The sequence below is a fragment of the Cyprinodon tularosa genome, unplaced genomic scaffold, assembly GCF_016077235.1.
Source record: "Cyprinodon tularosa strain WSP-4 unplaced genomic scaffold, ASM1607723v1 ctg95, whole genome shotgun sequence".
NCBI classification, from domain to species: Eukaryota; Metazoa; Chordata; class Actinopteri; order Cyprinodontiformes; family Cyprinodontidae; genus Cyprinodon; species Cyprinodon tularosa.
The window spans coordinates 1,320,086-1,335,221 of record NW_024039729.1 but is presented as its reverse complement, the minus strand read 5'-3'; the positions used below and the strand labels follow the sequence as shown (position 1 = coordinate 1,335,221).

General features: G+C 37.8%; 1 protein-coding gene across 1 annotated transcript in view; it reads left to right on the top strand.

Moving 5' to 3' along the window:
* Window positions 1–15,136, top strand: part of col7a1 (collagen, type VII, alpha 1) — a 110,795-nt gene that overhangs the window by 35,221 nt on the left and 60,438 nt on the right. The window contains exons 37-61 of the mRNA XM_038275200.1: window positions 1,046–1,072; window positions 1,177–1,230; window positions 1,338–1,409; window positions 1,494–1,553; window positions 2,057–2,092; window positions 2,172–2,216; window positions 3,571–3,606; window positions 3,725–3,769; window positions 3,869–3,904; window positions 4,035–4,070; window positions 4,165–4,197; window positions 4,292–4,363; window positions 4,442–4,501; window positions 4,621–4,656; window positions 4,738–4,818; window positions 8,226–8,261; window positions 8,397–8,441; window positions 8,541–8,612; window positions 8,747–8,791; window positions 8,877–8,912; window positions 9,015–9,056; window positions 12,365–12,445; window positions 12,602–12,637; window positions 12,733–12,768; window positions 12,922–13,002. Coding sequence (XP_038131128.1) covers window positions 1,046–1,072; window positions 1,177–1,230; window positions 1,338–1,409; window positions 1,494–1,553; window positions 2,057–2,092; window positions 2,172–2,216; window positions 3,571–3,606; window positions 3,725–3,769; window positions 3,869–3,904; window positions 4,035–4,070; window positions 4,165–4,197; window positions 4,292–4,363; window positions 4,442–4,501; window positions 4,621–4,656; window positions 4,738–4,818; window positions 8,226–8,261; window positions 8,397–8,441; window positions 8,541–8,612; window positions 8,747–8,791; window positions 8,877–8,912; window positions 9,015–9,056; window positions 12,365–12,445; window positions 12,602–12,637; window positions 12,733–12,768; window positions 12,922–13,002 — 1,239 coding nt within the window. The remainder of the gene's footprint in view (window positions 1–1,045; window positions 1,073–1,176; window positions 1,231–1,337; window positions 1,410–1,493; window positions 1,554–2,056; window positions 2,093–2,171; window positions 2,217–3,570; window positions 3,607–3,724; window positions 3,770–3,868; window positions 3,905–4,034; window positions 4,071–4,164; window positions 4,198–4,291; window positions 4,364–4,441; window positions 4,502–4,620; window positions 4,657–4,737; window positions 4,819–8,225; window positions 8,262–8,396; window positions 8,442–8,540; window positions 8,613–8,746; window positions 8,792–8,876; window positions 8,913–9,014; window positions 9,057–12,364; window positions 12,446–12,601; window positions 12,638–12,732; window positions 12,769–12,921; window positions 13,003–15,136) is intronic.

The window sequence follows — 15,136 nt, the reverse complement described above, 5'->3', positions numbered from 1 at the left end:
TTATCTTCAGATTAATTCTAAGATAATTAATCTGAAGATAATTATCTTAAATCAATGTTTTGCATAAATGCTGACTGATTCTATATCATGGCTCGCTCTATGTTTTCATGAAATCATCAAATTAATATTTGTCCTTTCTAGGACACTCACAAAAAAATGTAAATGTTATTTTCCTGATTGTAAATTGATTTCTGAATGCAGAAAAACAGATACTGTAAATAAATTAAGACATTAGGTTAAAAGTAACCTATGTGTCTTTGTGCAGCAAACATTTAATTTGGACCCCCTTTATTCCCACAAAAAAAATTACTTTCACACTTCAGAGATGTGACAGGAATTAATGTTTTACAGAACCATGTTCATTTTTTTTTATATTTAGAGCAAATGAATATTTGTTTTTTTCTGCACAACAACCAACCAAATTTAGAATCAGCATTACAGCAGCTTACTGTAGCAATCTTTGCAGTTAGTTTTTTAACTAAAACCAAAACTTCCCACCTTTGCAACACAGTGATTTTAGCATGAGTTGAATTTTAAATTGAGTTGAGAAAAATGGAAGCGGTACACATTACATCAGAACATCCTCGTAAAATTGTAATGTTAGTGACTTTAGGACCGTCTGAAGCACGAGATACTGATTTAAAAATATATATATTTCAAACAAAACTGCCTTTTTGTTAGTTTTTTTACATGTCTTGTTTTATTTTATGTGATAAATTTCAAAATGACAAAGAATCAGGGATCCTAAGGGGTCAAAATCAGAAAGTCACTGCCCAAATCATAATGTTGATCCTTCAATCATTTGTTTTTCGCTCTCCATTCTTTGTTGCTACTTGCTACTACAGTTGCTTAAATCATTAATCATTTGTTAAAAGTGCTTCTTTTAGCAAAGTTATATTTTTATTTAGTTATTAAAGTGAGTTTTTTAAAATAGAGTCAGTCTTGGTCTGTTATATTTGGTTATCACTCAGTCTTTTATTGTCTTTGCTTCTTAAGCTTTTATTTTCCTCTTCAAGTCATTCTCACTTCACTTTATCTCCCACAGGGAGATAAGGGCAGTCAAGGAGAGAGGGTGAGTCATACCATCTTCAACTTGTCCTCTACAGTAAGGGAAGCAGTTTCCTGTGAAGAAAAAGACTGTAATGATCCTGGGCTCTTATCTCTCCTTTCTGTCAGGGACCTCCAGGAATAGGAAGCGGCGTGGCCGTGAAGGGTGAAAAGGGCTCCCCTGTAAGTGCTGCCAGTCGTCCATAATGTGCTGATCTGTTAGTTTTGCAACTGCAGTTTCATGCAGATTTGGCATAATTTGAATTTACTGATTGCTTTGAAATAACCAGGGTATTCCAGGAGCTGCAGGTGTCCTGGGACCTAGAGGGCCAGCAGGACCACAGGGCAGTAAAGGGGATAAGGTATCATCAGGATGTATTTAGTGTTTGAAAATGTAAACCAATTAAAAGGCCTGTTAAAATGAATGGGTCCCTGGTGTTCATCAGGGCGACGATGGCACTGGACTACCTGGACCTCAGGGAAAGCAAGGAGAGCCCGGTGACAGGGTGGGTCAATCACATGACACTTTAATGATTAATGATCTGACAAATATAATAAACTCACTATCCCAGAAAGACACAGTTGAGCTTTGGATAGGTGGTTCAGTGAAACAAGTTTTCAAAATGTTTACTCTATATGGATCAGTAGAAGACAAGTATTGTTTTTGTTAACTTGTAGCGCCACCTGTAGGACAAATAACATCAGCTTTTTAAGAAAAAAAATATATATATATTTTGTATCAACCTTAAAAATACAGCCACATGTATACAATAAATTACATGGAAAATCATCTTCACAGCTGTTGAAAAAATGTATATATATATTTTTAGGGGCGGGGTTTAAAATTCATCATGTGAATTCATCATAAAAATGCTAAATGTTTCAGAATTGGTCTGTATCCAACCATTTGCCTGAGTAGAAACATTCATTTTAAGTTATCCTTTATGCTAACTAAAAAAACACAATAAAGGCATATTTTAAGCCCATGCATACTTCCAATATTTTCCAGGGCCCCCGTGGACCTGCAGGCGAGATTGGCAGCAAGGTAGGATGCATGTGATGACAAATATGACTTTAACAATATGGAACAAAATGGATCTTTGTCCTGATCTCTGTTTCACCAGGGCGACAGAGGACAGCCAGGTGAACCTGGGACACGAGGAGACAGAGTGAGTCCTGAGGAGAGACAAGTTGTTCCTTTGAACATGTCTAAACTGGCATGCTTGGCACAGTGAAAGCGCTACACTTTGAAGCAGTGATGAACTGGCAAATATTACGTAATCTAGATGTTTAACACCAGGCTCTTATCAGAGAAGACTAATAACTGGTTTCAAAATTAAAAGTTACTTCGTTAAATTATTTCATCTCATTTATTTCTTTTACACAGACGCATGAACAAGGGTTTGTAAAATATTTAATTATAAAAAGCCCAGAATGAACGCTACTTTTATTCTAGTGATTTTTACTAATGCACTATTGTTGAAGATGATCATTTTTCATTTTAGAAAACTGATTAGAAACACCAGAGACTAACTTATACCAGTGCAAATGTATTCGACATCCTCCACAGAATAGACAGTTAGAGCAGCAACATATCTGCAGCTGAGATATAGCAGTTGGATCACTCATCATGAAGGCCTCCTCTATGGAGCACAGGTTTTTGGAGGCATAATAACTTTAGAAAAACAATCAGTTCATAAATAAGAACACACTTTACATTTGTTTATCATCCAACTCCATTGCACATTTCTAAGACCTTAAAAATGTTTATTTTTTCATTTTTGATAAATGTCTTTTTTTTACGACGGAGTATTAGGGCCACGCATGAAGAGAAAAAATATTTTTGCCAAAGTCGACATGTCGACATTAAACTCAACATTTTGAGAATAAAGTTGAAATGTCATGTTGAGTTTAATCTCGACGTGTCGACTTTAGACTCGCCATTTCGAGAATAAAGTTGATATATCGTGGCGACTTTAATCTCGACATTCCAAAGTTTGGAGAAAAGAGCAACCGCGCTCCACAGCTGCAGTCTGCGTTTTAAGAGTGAAGGTAGTCTTTGACGTGCTGCAACTGTATAGGATTCTGTGCATGTATCCTGTGCAGCGGTTGGCTCTCTTGAACTAATTTAAACTTTATTGTCGACACGTCGAGATAAAACTCAACATGACATTTCAACTTTATTCTCGAAATGGCGAGTTTAAAGTCGACAGGGCGAGATTAAACTCAACATGACATTTTAACTTTATTCTCGAAATGTTGAGTTTAATGTCGACATGTCGACTTTATAGTCGACATGTCGAGTTTAATCTCGTCATGGCAAAAATATTTTTTCTCTTCATGTATGGCCCTAATACTCCGTCGTATTTTTTGCTTGTTCTATTAATTGTATTTTTACTACTTTGCTGCTGATATAGCTGCATTTTCGCTAAGGGATGACAAAGGATTTATTCTTTTCTGTTCTTGTCTGTAGCTTTAGATTTCTTCTTTATTTGATGAATGTGAACTTTTATATCTTTGCAGGGGGAGCGAGGGCCTGTTGGGGAGACTGGAGAGAAAGTCAGTAGAGCTGGAGTTGCTGGTTTAGATTTTCATTGATTTTAAAGTTCCTAACTGTTGACTTTAGTCGGTTTTAAAGGAAACTTGCACAGTTCTCTGAACAATATTGTATTTTCAGGGTGATCAAGGAAAGGCAGGGATCCCAGGAACACCAGGCCTGAGAGTGAGCATTGTCTAAATGATGTGTAACTACATGTTTTGTGTGTAACTTTTTCTGTTTGATGCTCTGTGCAATTTTTGATGTGTTTTCATTTAAATGCAGGGTTTACCGGGACCAAGTGGACCACCAGGAGAAAAGGTGAGAGAGAAAGCTTCTAAGGAACAATGATCGAAGACGCTGCATGTCAGGAGGCTTGCTGAACCTTCTATGATCAGATAGGAGGACATTTCAAGCACAATTTGTAGAAAATAATAGTGTCTACTTCCAGGGAAATGAAGGAGCACGAGGGGAGCCAGGAAGAAGTGTGAGTGCTCTGTTCTTATACCCGTACAGTAAGTATTGATTGAATGTCTGGGGCAGCTAAATAACTACACTCTGCTATATTTGTATTCATTCAGATGCCAGGTTTACAAGGAAGGAAAGGAGAACAGGTTTGAGATAAAGATTGCCTGAATTTGAACAATTTAAGCTGATACTTTTAGAGATATAATGGGTGTTTTATAATTTTGTTTGTTCTTTTTAAAGGGAGAACGAGGTCTTCCTGGCTCTGATGGTCTAAAGGGAGATAGAGGAGAACCAGGACAAAGAGGAGAGAAAGTGAGCTAACAGCTGTGAATCACATACTGGAAACGTTGCTTCTCTCAATTAACATTTATGATTATGTTGCTCCGTCAGGGTTCTCCAGGTTCAGGAGGCTCAGGTGTTGTTGGACCTAAAGGAGAGCCAGGAGAGCCAGTAGGTTTAAGACTGCCACAGTATAATAACGCAATCTACGTTTGTGAAACAATATTTGAATCCATTTTTAATACAACTCCTCCAGTTGACGGTTCATTTAACATGCATTCTCTCCTCAGGGACGTCCAGGTCTTAATGGACGACCGGGAGCCAAGGTTTGTAGCCTGCAGTGTCCTTTCTGACTTTTACTTTGAAATGTTTGCTGCTTAACTGCTAAAATTATCTCTGTTATTTAGGGAGACCCAGGAGAACCAGGCGAGAGAGGAGAGAATGGTCGCCCGGGAATCCCTGGAAAACCCGGCCTTGGTGGAAAACCGGTCAGTGTCGCAGGGATATCACTCTTAGAAGCCCATACCAAAAAATGTGTTTCACACAACAATAAAAATAGTCAGAAGTAGGAGGTTGCCTGACATTAAGGAGATTATGAAGAATTACCTTTTATTACTTATACTGTCACTGCTTCCTATGCCAAATTGATGGCAATAAATGTACATTTTTTTGCAAAGCATTTTACATTTTTAATCGTTGCAGAGGGAAACAATACAAAAAAGCTGCACTTGGATAAAAAAAAACGTAATCAACCCAAAATACACTAAAAGCATCAGCATAGGGCTGGACAGTGGCACAGTTTTTCTCTTTCTGCTTGCCTGGTCAGCTAGATCAATTTACACGGGGCATAAGTCAGTCTGGTAAGGCCCAATACTCTCTATTCTAAAACAGACCAATTGGAGCACAGTAGGCAGGCAGGATTGCAATTTATCTGCCAGTGAAGATGATGCCAGTCATCCAGGTCAAAGTCATTCCAAAAAAAAGTTAAAAGGCTTTTGTTTGGCTATTCTATAAAGCCTGGAGATCTACACTACAGATTACAGATTTCTTTCTGTATTTTCTTCAAACCTAGGAAAAAAATGAAATTTTTCTATTCTTAATTTTCTATTAAAAATAGAAAATTTCAAGATTTATTTTGTAACTTAAGGGATTGTGGCTCACATGCAAAGAAAGCTAAAGAAATTCAGTGGCTCAGAAAATCTGAATATAACATTTAATGAGAAAAGGTTTTAACCACAAGTATCTGGCTTTTAAAAAATATGTCCATTTTGTGCAGTTTATTCACTCATTCAATAGTTGTTTGGGTGAATTAGTACATCAGTGTGCCATGGTCTCAAGGTCATCAACTAATTGCATTTAGTAGCTGTAATGGTCGTCTGCATCGTTAGGTCTGGTAACTCATCTTCTTCCTCTTGACAACAGATTTTCTGTGGGGTTTAAGTCAGGGGAGGTATTGGCCAATCAAGGACAAGAACAGCATGGTCACTGAACCATTTTTTCTTACCTTTAGCAATGTGGGCATGTGCCAAGTCCTGCTGGGAAAAAAAATAATTTGAACTTCCATACAGCTTCTCAGCAAAGGGAGAGGATGAGTTGCACTTTTACGTTTTGAGATATATCCAGCCTCAAATGAAATTTGAAAGATAATTAAACAATGGAATTAATGGAACAAGACAATTTACACTTAAAATAAGAAAACACAATTGCATTATCTTATTTCAAGTGCATTTTATCTAAACATCTAATTTTAAGAGTAAAACTACTCATTCCGTGGCAAATCATCTAATTTACCTTCTCAAATTAAGGGTAAATAAGGGTTATTTATGTACTTTTTACTTATTTCTAGATTGTTTTTTCCAGTGTACCATTTATAGGTGCTAAGGTCATACTGCACAGCATCACATTTATACATCCATCCATCCATTTTCCGTCATGCTTATCCCAAGTGGGGTTGCGAGGGGTGCTGGTGCCTATCCAGCGCTGTCTACGGGCGAGAGGCTGGGTACACCCTGGACAGGTCGGCAGTCCATCGCAGAGCAACACATTTATCCAAAACAAAATATTATTGCTTACTCGGGTCCAAATATCCAAAAACAGCAGTAAGCAGAGCCTCAGTAATGCTAATATTGTGGTGTGGTTTTTCATTAAGTGATGTAGATTTTGACATAACTTTTTGCCCTACAGCTGATGGTATTGTGTTAATTGCCAGTCATTTATGTTAACTCTCTCACATATGGGGGCACAGGCATCTCTAACACAGCCAGATTGGCCATTCAGATATAATGAGTATCATAGATTTTATTTCATCATATTGCAGACAGATTAGGAAAACTATTGCTCGCAAATTGTCTATGATTTCAGTCATTTGTCTGATTCCACTCACATTTTCAGACAATTTATGAATATCTAAAATTACAGCTTAAATTTCAGTTACAAGCTGTTCATCATGTTCTTTTGGTCAATGAGGTTCCGTGCGAATATTCAGCAACTAAAATGTCAAAAATCCAGATTAATTGTAGGATAAGTCTTTCTTTGGCCTGAATTTCAGTCCTTGTTATTGCAGAAATGACATCTAGCATAAAAGCTCTGACAATTCTGTCTACAAGCTGCAATAACATGCTGATGCAAACCGAGGAAAGGACTCATAAACAGTCCACTTTCAAATTAGAACGTTACAACCTCCCTAATACAATAATCAATTATAAATACAATTTAACGTGTACAGTAATTTAGGGTATTTTTGCGTTCAGTATCCTAAACAGGCAGTTTTAAAGCAGATTTTATTATAAAATAAAAGCAAAAATCTTGTTCTTCTATTTAAAAATGACCAGACATGCAACACAAAGTTCACAGATTTAAGCAGTGGCACTAATCTAATGTAGAAAGTAGCAGTTGACATAAAGCAACATACAAAAAAAAAAGATGCTTACCCTACCACATTGTTGATTTGTTCTTTCTGTTTGATTTAGCTGATAAATGATTTAATATTGCAGTTATCTAAATTGATCCTCCAATGCTGGGTTGTTGCACATTTGTTATATAATTTATTCTAGGATCATTATCACTATCACTCTCTTATCATCTTTTTTAGCTGTGGATGTCCATGTCCCCGACCAGTCCTGCATTTCAGAACCCCACATTACAGATTTACAGGAAATCTATCTAGTATTTATTGGTTGTTAAACATTTTCAATTTAAAAACAAAGATTTTTTAGTGCCCTCTATCCTGTTAAAATAGTGTAGACCGGGAGTCTCCTATCCTGTTCCAAAAGATCTACTGTCCTGCAGGTTTTAGATGCATCTTTGCAAACTTGATTGCATTCTGAGGGTAATACAATCGTTTGAATTAGATGTGTTGGATCCATCTAAAATCTACAGGACAGTAGATATTTAGAAGCACCAATGGATACTCCTTGTCTTGACATTTAATATTTCCTGTTTGAAAACCCAGTTTTCAGGTTATGTTGCTGATCCAAATGTATGTAGCTACTGAGTGTCTGAGTTCCAGAATCAGTGGTCAAACAAAATCTAACTTATATATTGTGAGATCTACTACAATACAATTTTCTGAAGTTTTTCGTTGCTTGCATTTTCTTGTACCAGAATAACATGATAATTTTCCATTCCAATCAATAGATAGTCAATGTTTTCTTTTGCTAGGTTTCTTCATACAAAACAGTAACACTTTGGCTCATTTGTTCGTAAACAGAGTAGATAGGTTTGAAAGGATATATTTTCACTTTCATCGAAATCCTGATAATCTCTTCCCTGTGCTTTCTCACTTGCTACTCTTCCTAATGCTGACAGTTTAGGGATAATACAAGCATTTTCTTTTTTTTTTTAAATGAAACAACTGTCGCCTTTTCTGTATTAATTTGATCTTTCTGAATTATAGGGAGAAAAGGGTGATAAGGGCGATGAAGGCACACCCGTGAGTTTATTTCCTCTTGTTTCATCTATAATTTCACAATGAATTAAATTTAATGAGGCACTTCTAAAATTATTTTGACTTGATGAACAAGGATTAAATATCATTATGAGAGTTTTCCTCCTTTTCTTGTGTCAGGGAGAATCAGGACTTCCAGGAAAGCCAGGAGAAAGAGGTTTGAGGGTAAGGTGTTGTGTTCTGTTTCATTTGTTAAATTCATATAGTTTTAAGGCACCAAGTTAAAACCAGTTCAGGTAAGAGGCTGTTTGACTGATCACCCAGGGATTGGCGGGTCAGCCGGGGCGGCCAGGAGAGAAAGGAGACATGGGAGATCCAGGAGAGCATGGGAGAAATGTGAGAGACTTTTCTTTTATCACACACACAGCTTTGCAATTTACTCTTGTGGTATTCTAGAGAGTGCTGAATAAAATTAAACCACCCAAAAGGCTGTCCACTCACTGCCTTTATTGATCTGTGTTCGATTATAGGGCAGTCCTGGACCCGCTGGACCGAGAGGAGAGAAGGGAGAGCAAGTAGGCTGTCTTATTTAATACTGAAATCTGCTCATTTACCTTTAGATCTATACTCAACAGATTCTTGCACTTTGTTCTCTTCAAGGGACTTCAAGGGCCTGCAGGTCCACCAGGACAAATTGTGAGCTTCTCAATGAGTTTTTTTTTTCCAGTTTGGAAGTCAAAAACTGATTAAATTGGACAATAAAGCTTAATGTGATATTTCATGTCTGTTTGTTAACAGGCTGAGCTACAGGGTCAGCTGAAAGGAGAGAGAGGAGAGAAGGTTTGTGCTTTTAATGTGTATTTAAGTTTAAATGCATAATATATATAATGCATAATATATACATAATATATACATAATGATATTACACACATTATATATACATATAAGAACATAACATCTATGATAGTACTCATACCTCAAAACATTAGAGTTTTATTTAGCCACTTTAATCGATCGATAGAGTAATGCAAAGCTACTGCATAGTTGTGGCATAGAAGGCAGCATTCTAGTATATATATATATATATATATATATATATATATATATATATATATATATATATATATATATATATATATATATATATATATATATATATATATATATATATATATATATATATATTATTTTTTTTTTTCTGTAAAAATAATAACCACAAAAAATGTGTTCTGCTTCTGTATCACTTCCTTTCAACTGTGATATAATGGAAAACACATAATTACTACACATAGTCCTTTATGTGTATATTGAAGTCCTCTGTGAGGATCCTAGAAGGTTGCTGCAGAACATTATTAAACACACAGCATCGCAAAGACCAAGGAACACCGCATGGATAAAATGGAGAGGTTTAAAGCAACAACATGAGTTCATAAAAGTGTAACATTTCAAGCTTTGAATGTGTCAGTCTTTATCTGTTATCTAAAAATAACAAACATTGCAGAACTCCTGCAAACCTAGGCAAGAAAAGCATCATTCAGAGAAGCAGTCAGGAGAAGTTGTGGCTAAGGAAGAACTTCAGATAGCCAACATCAGGTGGCATAAGTTATTTTAAGTAGGGATGTACGGCATGTATCAGCATGCTAACAGTATTGGTGGAAATTAGCTTTAAAACTAAATAGTATCTGTTCCACTAATATAAAAGGCACTGCTTTTTACAAGCAAGTTAGTGCCGGTGCATCCAATTCTTTCTTTTTTTTCTCCATCTTTTATTGTCATTACACTGTTTCAAGTACAGAGCAAGGAAATTAACTCTCTGCATTTAACCCAAATTCCAAAATCGTTCATTCTATTATTATTCATGCATTCCACAAATCTTTGCAGGAACAAAGCCACAAGATGTGTTTTTAAAATCTTTCTGGGATGAAAACAATGTCTGATTTGCATTTGTTAATTTTCATAGAACTTTTATGTATGGTTACTGTTATTAGATTTACCGTATTTTCACGACTATAAGGCGCACTTAAACGTCTTTTTTTTCCCTCAAAATGTGCGGTGCGCCCTATGGTGCGGTGCGCCTTATGTGTGTTGTAACTGCGACTTTTGAGACCACCTCATTGAGGAGATGATGAAAGAGTGGCTGAATGTAAGGAGACCAGGTGTTTTTTTTTCCACTCATCACCATCGCTGTATATATGTAACTCCATGCGTGCCCATCTCACAGCTGATGTGAAAAACATGGGGAAACAAATTAAGGCTGTGCTCGCTGTTCAACCGCTCGACATCGGTGTGAACCGGACCCAGCAGGTGCAGCAGAAGCAGCGAGTTTACATGCAAAGTCAAAGGTTGACGCGCGTATAGGCGCAGCAAAGTCGGGAGCGTTTAAGCATCTGACGCACCGCCAACGCGCTGCTGCTGCTCTAGATGGAAAAATTGAAGTTTTGCTGCTGGACGCGCCGCATCAACCAATCAGAGAAGCTGATCTGGGAGCTGACAGCGAGACAGACACAGCGCTCTGATGACATGATATTAACGCAAATGAAAAAGGCTGGATGGATGAGAAGATGATGAAAGGCAGGTGTATGTGAGGAGACCAGGTGCTTTTTTCCACGCATCACCATCGCTGCGTGCCCATCTCACAGCCGATGTGAAAAAAAGGTGAATCAAATGAACGCTGTGCTCGCCGTTATCCCGGGGGTCTGACAAAGGAACTTCAACCGCTCGACATCGATGTGAAGCGGCCGTTCAAAGTAAGGCTGCGAGCGGCGTGGGAGCGATGGGTGACAGACGGAGACCACAGTTTCAGGATAAGTGGAAGGCAGCGCCGGGCAAGTTACGCCACCGTTTGCGGATGGATTGTAGATGCTTGGACTAAAGTGTCTGCTGGCTCTATTGTTCAAGCTTTCGTAAAAGCCGGCATTATTTCTGAGGAGCTGCGCTGCACGGAAAGTGACTGACAGCGAAGAATGGGAAATTGGCATGTCTGATTTAGCGCAGCTGTTTAATTCAGAAACAGAGGATGATGACTTTGATGGGTTTGATTAATACTTTGTAATAAATACATGAATAAAGCACAATCATACTCAGCTTTGCTCCCGCTCTATTTTTCTACCTGAAAACTTAATTCAACAGCAGCCTCTGGGCGGGTCTCCTCCTCTTCACCGCGGTGGCTGGCAGGTGTTTTTTCATCTAAATAATCTAAATCTTGCAGCTATATTTGCTGTGATCAGTGGGAATAAAGTAGTTTTAATATGTTTTTAAGTGAGAAAGGCCACCTGAAAACTTTATTGCAGTCAGTTCATCCAGATTATCTATTTCTGTCGGAGGCGCTCAGAGCCCCACATACCAGCGGTGCACCGACAGCAGAAATCCCTTCAACAGCAGCCTCACCGCGGCGGCTGGCAGGTGTTTTTCATCTAAATAATTTACAGTGCAGGCACCAGGATACCGGCAATAAAAGCGAACATATTCTGTCGGCAGGTTTCAGGATTTTAAGTTAATTTAGGAGTAATCACAGCGCTGTGTCATCTGCGATGTGTCTGTCTCATGGCCAGCTCGCAGGTTTGATTAATACTTTGTAATAAATACATGAATAAAGCACAGTCATACTCAGTTTTGGGCCCGCTGCATTTTTATAATACGCAGTTGAGCTATTTAAAGGTAGTAGAGGACATGTACCTGTATATAAAAAATGCGCCCTATAGTCCGGTGCGCCTTATGTGTGTGTTAAATACAGAAATGGGACACATAACTGAGACTGCGCCTTTTAGTACGGTGCGCCTTATGGTCGTGAAAATACGGTAAGTTATTTCTGTGACCATTATGTGTTTTTCTCTCATCATTCGAGGGGTGTAAGTGTGTATGCTTATAAAATTTCAGCCAAGGGTGGTTCTATAGAGAATATCACACAGAAATTACATATAACTGTGTTTGTTCCTAAATATTTTGAAAACCAAGCATTGTGTTTGTATTAGCCTTCTTCATTATAATGCACAATACTGCATTACCCGGTACATAAAATTACATTTAACCACATTGACATTTTCTACAATGTGTAGTTCATTGGGGAGGAATACTTTTTAAAGGAATTTTGGTAAGGGTTAAAATCTGCAGTAGCACATATTAGAGACCTTATAACATTTTGACTCAAGGGTGATGCTGGTGACCCAGGAGAGCATGGCGGCAAAGGTCAGAAAGGGGAAGCGGGAACTCCTGGAGCTCCAGGACTGCGAGTGAGTTTTTTATTTATAATTAATTTATACATTTTTATTAATTTTTTATTTATAATAGTTCCACTCATATTAAAATATGTTTTAATTGCATCTGTATGCACACTGTTTTTTTGTATGGAGTTGCTGTGAATAACTGATCTTCTTCTGTCTATAAAGGGTCCAGAGGGACTGAGGGGACCTGCAGGAATAAAAGTGAGCGTCCTCTCTACTGGAGTTATTATAGTAACTACTCCTTTCTTGTTTTTTTATTTGATGAATACTGAAAAACATTTTTGTAATATTTGCAGGGTGACACGGGAGAAAGAGGATCACCTGGAGAGAAGGTTTGCATTCGTAATTTTAACACAGATATTTCTATAATCAAGGCTGGAGTGATTTTGCACTCATCCTGTTATGCAGCAAATGTGTTTTTTATGCCCCAGTACAGAAAGCACCCTTACCTATAGTACTAATGACTGTTTTTCTTTTTGTAACAGGGAGAAAGAGGAGCCTCTGGGCTGGATGGCCGTCCTGGTCTGGATGGTAAACCAGGCTCTCCTGGACCCCCCGGACTAAGGGTGACCTACCTTCTTACATATCTAATCAATTTATTGAAGTCATTACAGTAAAAGTTATTCATTTAACAGCTGAAACCAGCTGCTTACACAGACTTTAGCAACAAGATATAAAACAATATTTCTCACTGTCAGGCATTAAATCAGACTAAACTTTTATTGTTTTTGATCAATTAGTATATAATGTCTACTTGTTAAATAACATAATAATGTTCAATTTTGAATGATTATTGATAGATCTCGGCATTAGAGTTGAATGCTTTAATTTAAGAGACAATGAAATAGAAAACAAACCAAACAAAACGTGCACAGATGTCAAGAAGAGAATAAAATTTCTAGGTGCATGACTGTTCAATCTTTATTGCTTCAAAAAGGTACAAAATTTATTATTGTGATTTTTTTTTATTTACTTTAACTTTTATGGAGATCTTTTTTTTAGGTGTGTGAAATTAATTAATTCCACAAAAGAAGCAAAAGACTGAATAAAGTTTGTCCAAAGTATGCCCTCTTAATGCATGGGCTGGAAGGCCAGTCAGTGAGGCAGAAGTTGTTGCTTAAAAAACCACATAAAAAACAAAAAAAAAACAAAAAAAAAACACTGCAGGAGTAGCCATTTAAAATTTTCCCAGTCTCCTTGATGGGCCCTTGGCTGGTCCCCTACAATTCCTTTTTAATCTTCAATTTTTGTACTAATATACAGGTGCTGGTCATAAAATTAGAATATCATGAAAAAGTAGATTGATTTCAGTAATTCCATTTAAAAAGTGAAACTTGTATATTATATTCATACATTACATACAAACTCATATATTTCAGATGTTTATTTTGTTTAATTTTGATGATTACAAATGACAACAAATGAAAATCTCAAATTCATCATATCAGAAAATTAGAATATTACTGAAGACCAATAAAAACAAAGGATTTATAGAAATGTTGGCCAACTGAAAAGTATGAACATGAAAAGTATGAGCATGTACAGCACTCAGTATTTAGTTGGGCCTCCTTTGGCCTGTTTTACTGCAGCAATGCGGCGTGGCATGGAGTCGATCAGTCTGTGGCACTGCTCAGGTGTTATGATAGCCCAGGTTGCTCTAATAGTGGCTTTTAGCTCTTCTGAATTGTTGGGTCTGGTGTATTGCATCTTCTTCTTCACAATACCCCATAGATTTTCTATGGGGTTAAGGTCAGGAGAGTTTGCTGGCCAATTAAGAACAGGGATACCATGGTCCTTCAACCAGGTACTGGTAGCTTTGGCACTGTGTGCAGGTGCCAAGTCCTGTTGGAAAATGAAATCTGCATCTCCAAAAAGTTGGTCAGCTGCAGGAAGCATGAAGTGCTCTAAAACTTCCTGGTATGTGGCTGCGTTGACCCTGGACCTCAGAAAACACAATGGACCAACACCAGCAGATGACATGGCACCCCAAACCATCACTGACTGTGGAAACTTTACACTGGACTTCAAGCAACGTGGATGAAGTGCCTCTCTTCTTTTCCTCCAGACTCTGGGACCTTGATTTCCAAAGGAAATGCAAAATTTACTTTCATCAGAGAACATGACTTTGGACCACTCACCAGCAGTCCAGTCCTGTTTCTCTTTAGCCCAGGCAAGACGCTTCTGACGCTGTCTGTGGTTCAAGAGTGGCTTGACACAAGGAATGCGACAGCAGAAACCCATGTCTTTCATACGTCTGTGTGTGGTGGTTCTTGAAGCACTCACTCCAGCTGCAGTCCACTCTTTGTGAATCTCCCCCACATTTTTGAATGGGTTTTGTTTCACAATCCTCTCCAGGGTGCGGTTATCTCTCTTGCTTGTACACTTTTTTCGACCACATCTTTTCCTTCCCTTCGCCTCTCTATTAATGTGCTTGGACACTGAGCTCTGTGAACAGCCAGCCTCTTTAGCGATGACCTTTTGTGTCTTGCCCTCCTTGTGCAAGGTGTCGATGGTCGTCTTTTGGACAACTGTCAAGTCAGCAGTCTTCCCCATGATTGTGTAGCCTATAGAACTAGACTGAAAGACCATTTAAAGGCTTTTGCAGGTGGTTTGAGTTAATTAGCTGATTAGAGTGTGGCACCAGGGGCCATCAATTTTGAACCTTTTCACAATATTCTAATTTTCTGATATGATGAATTT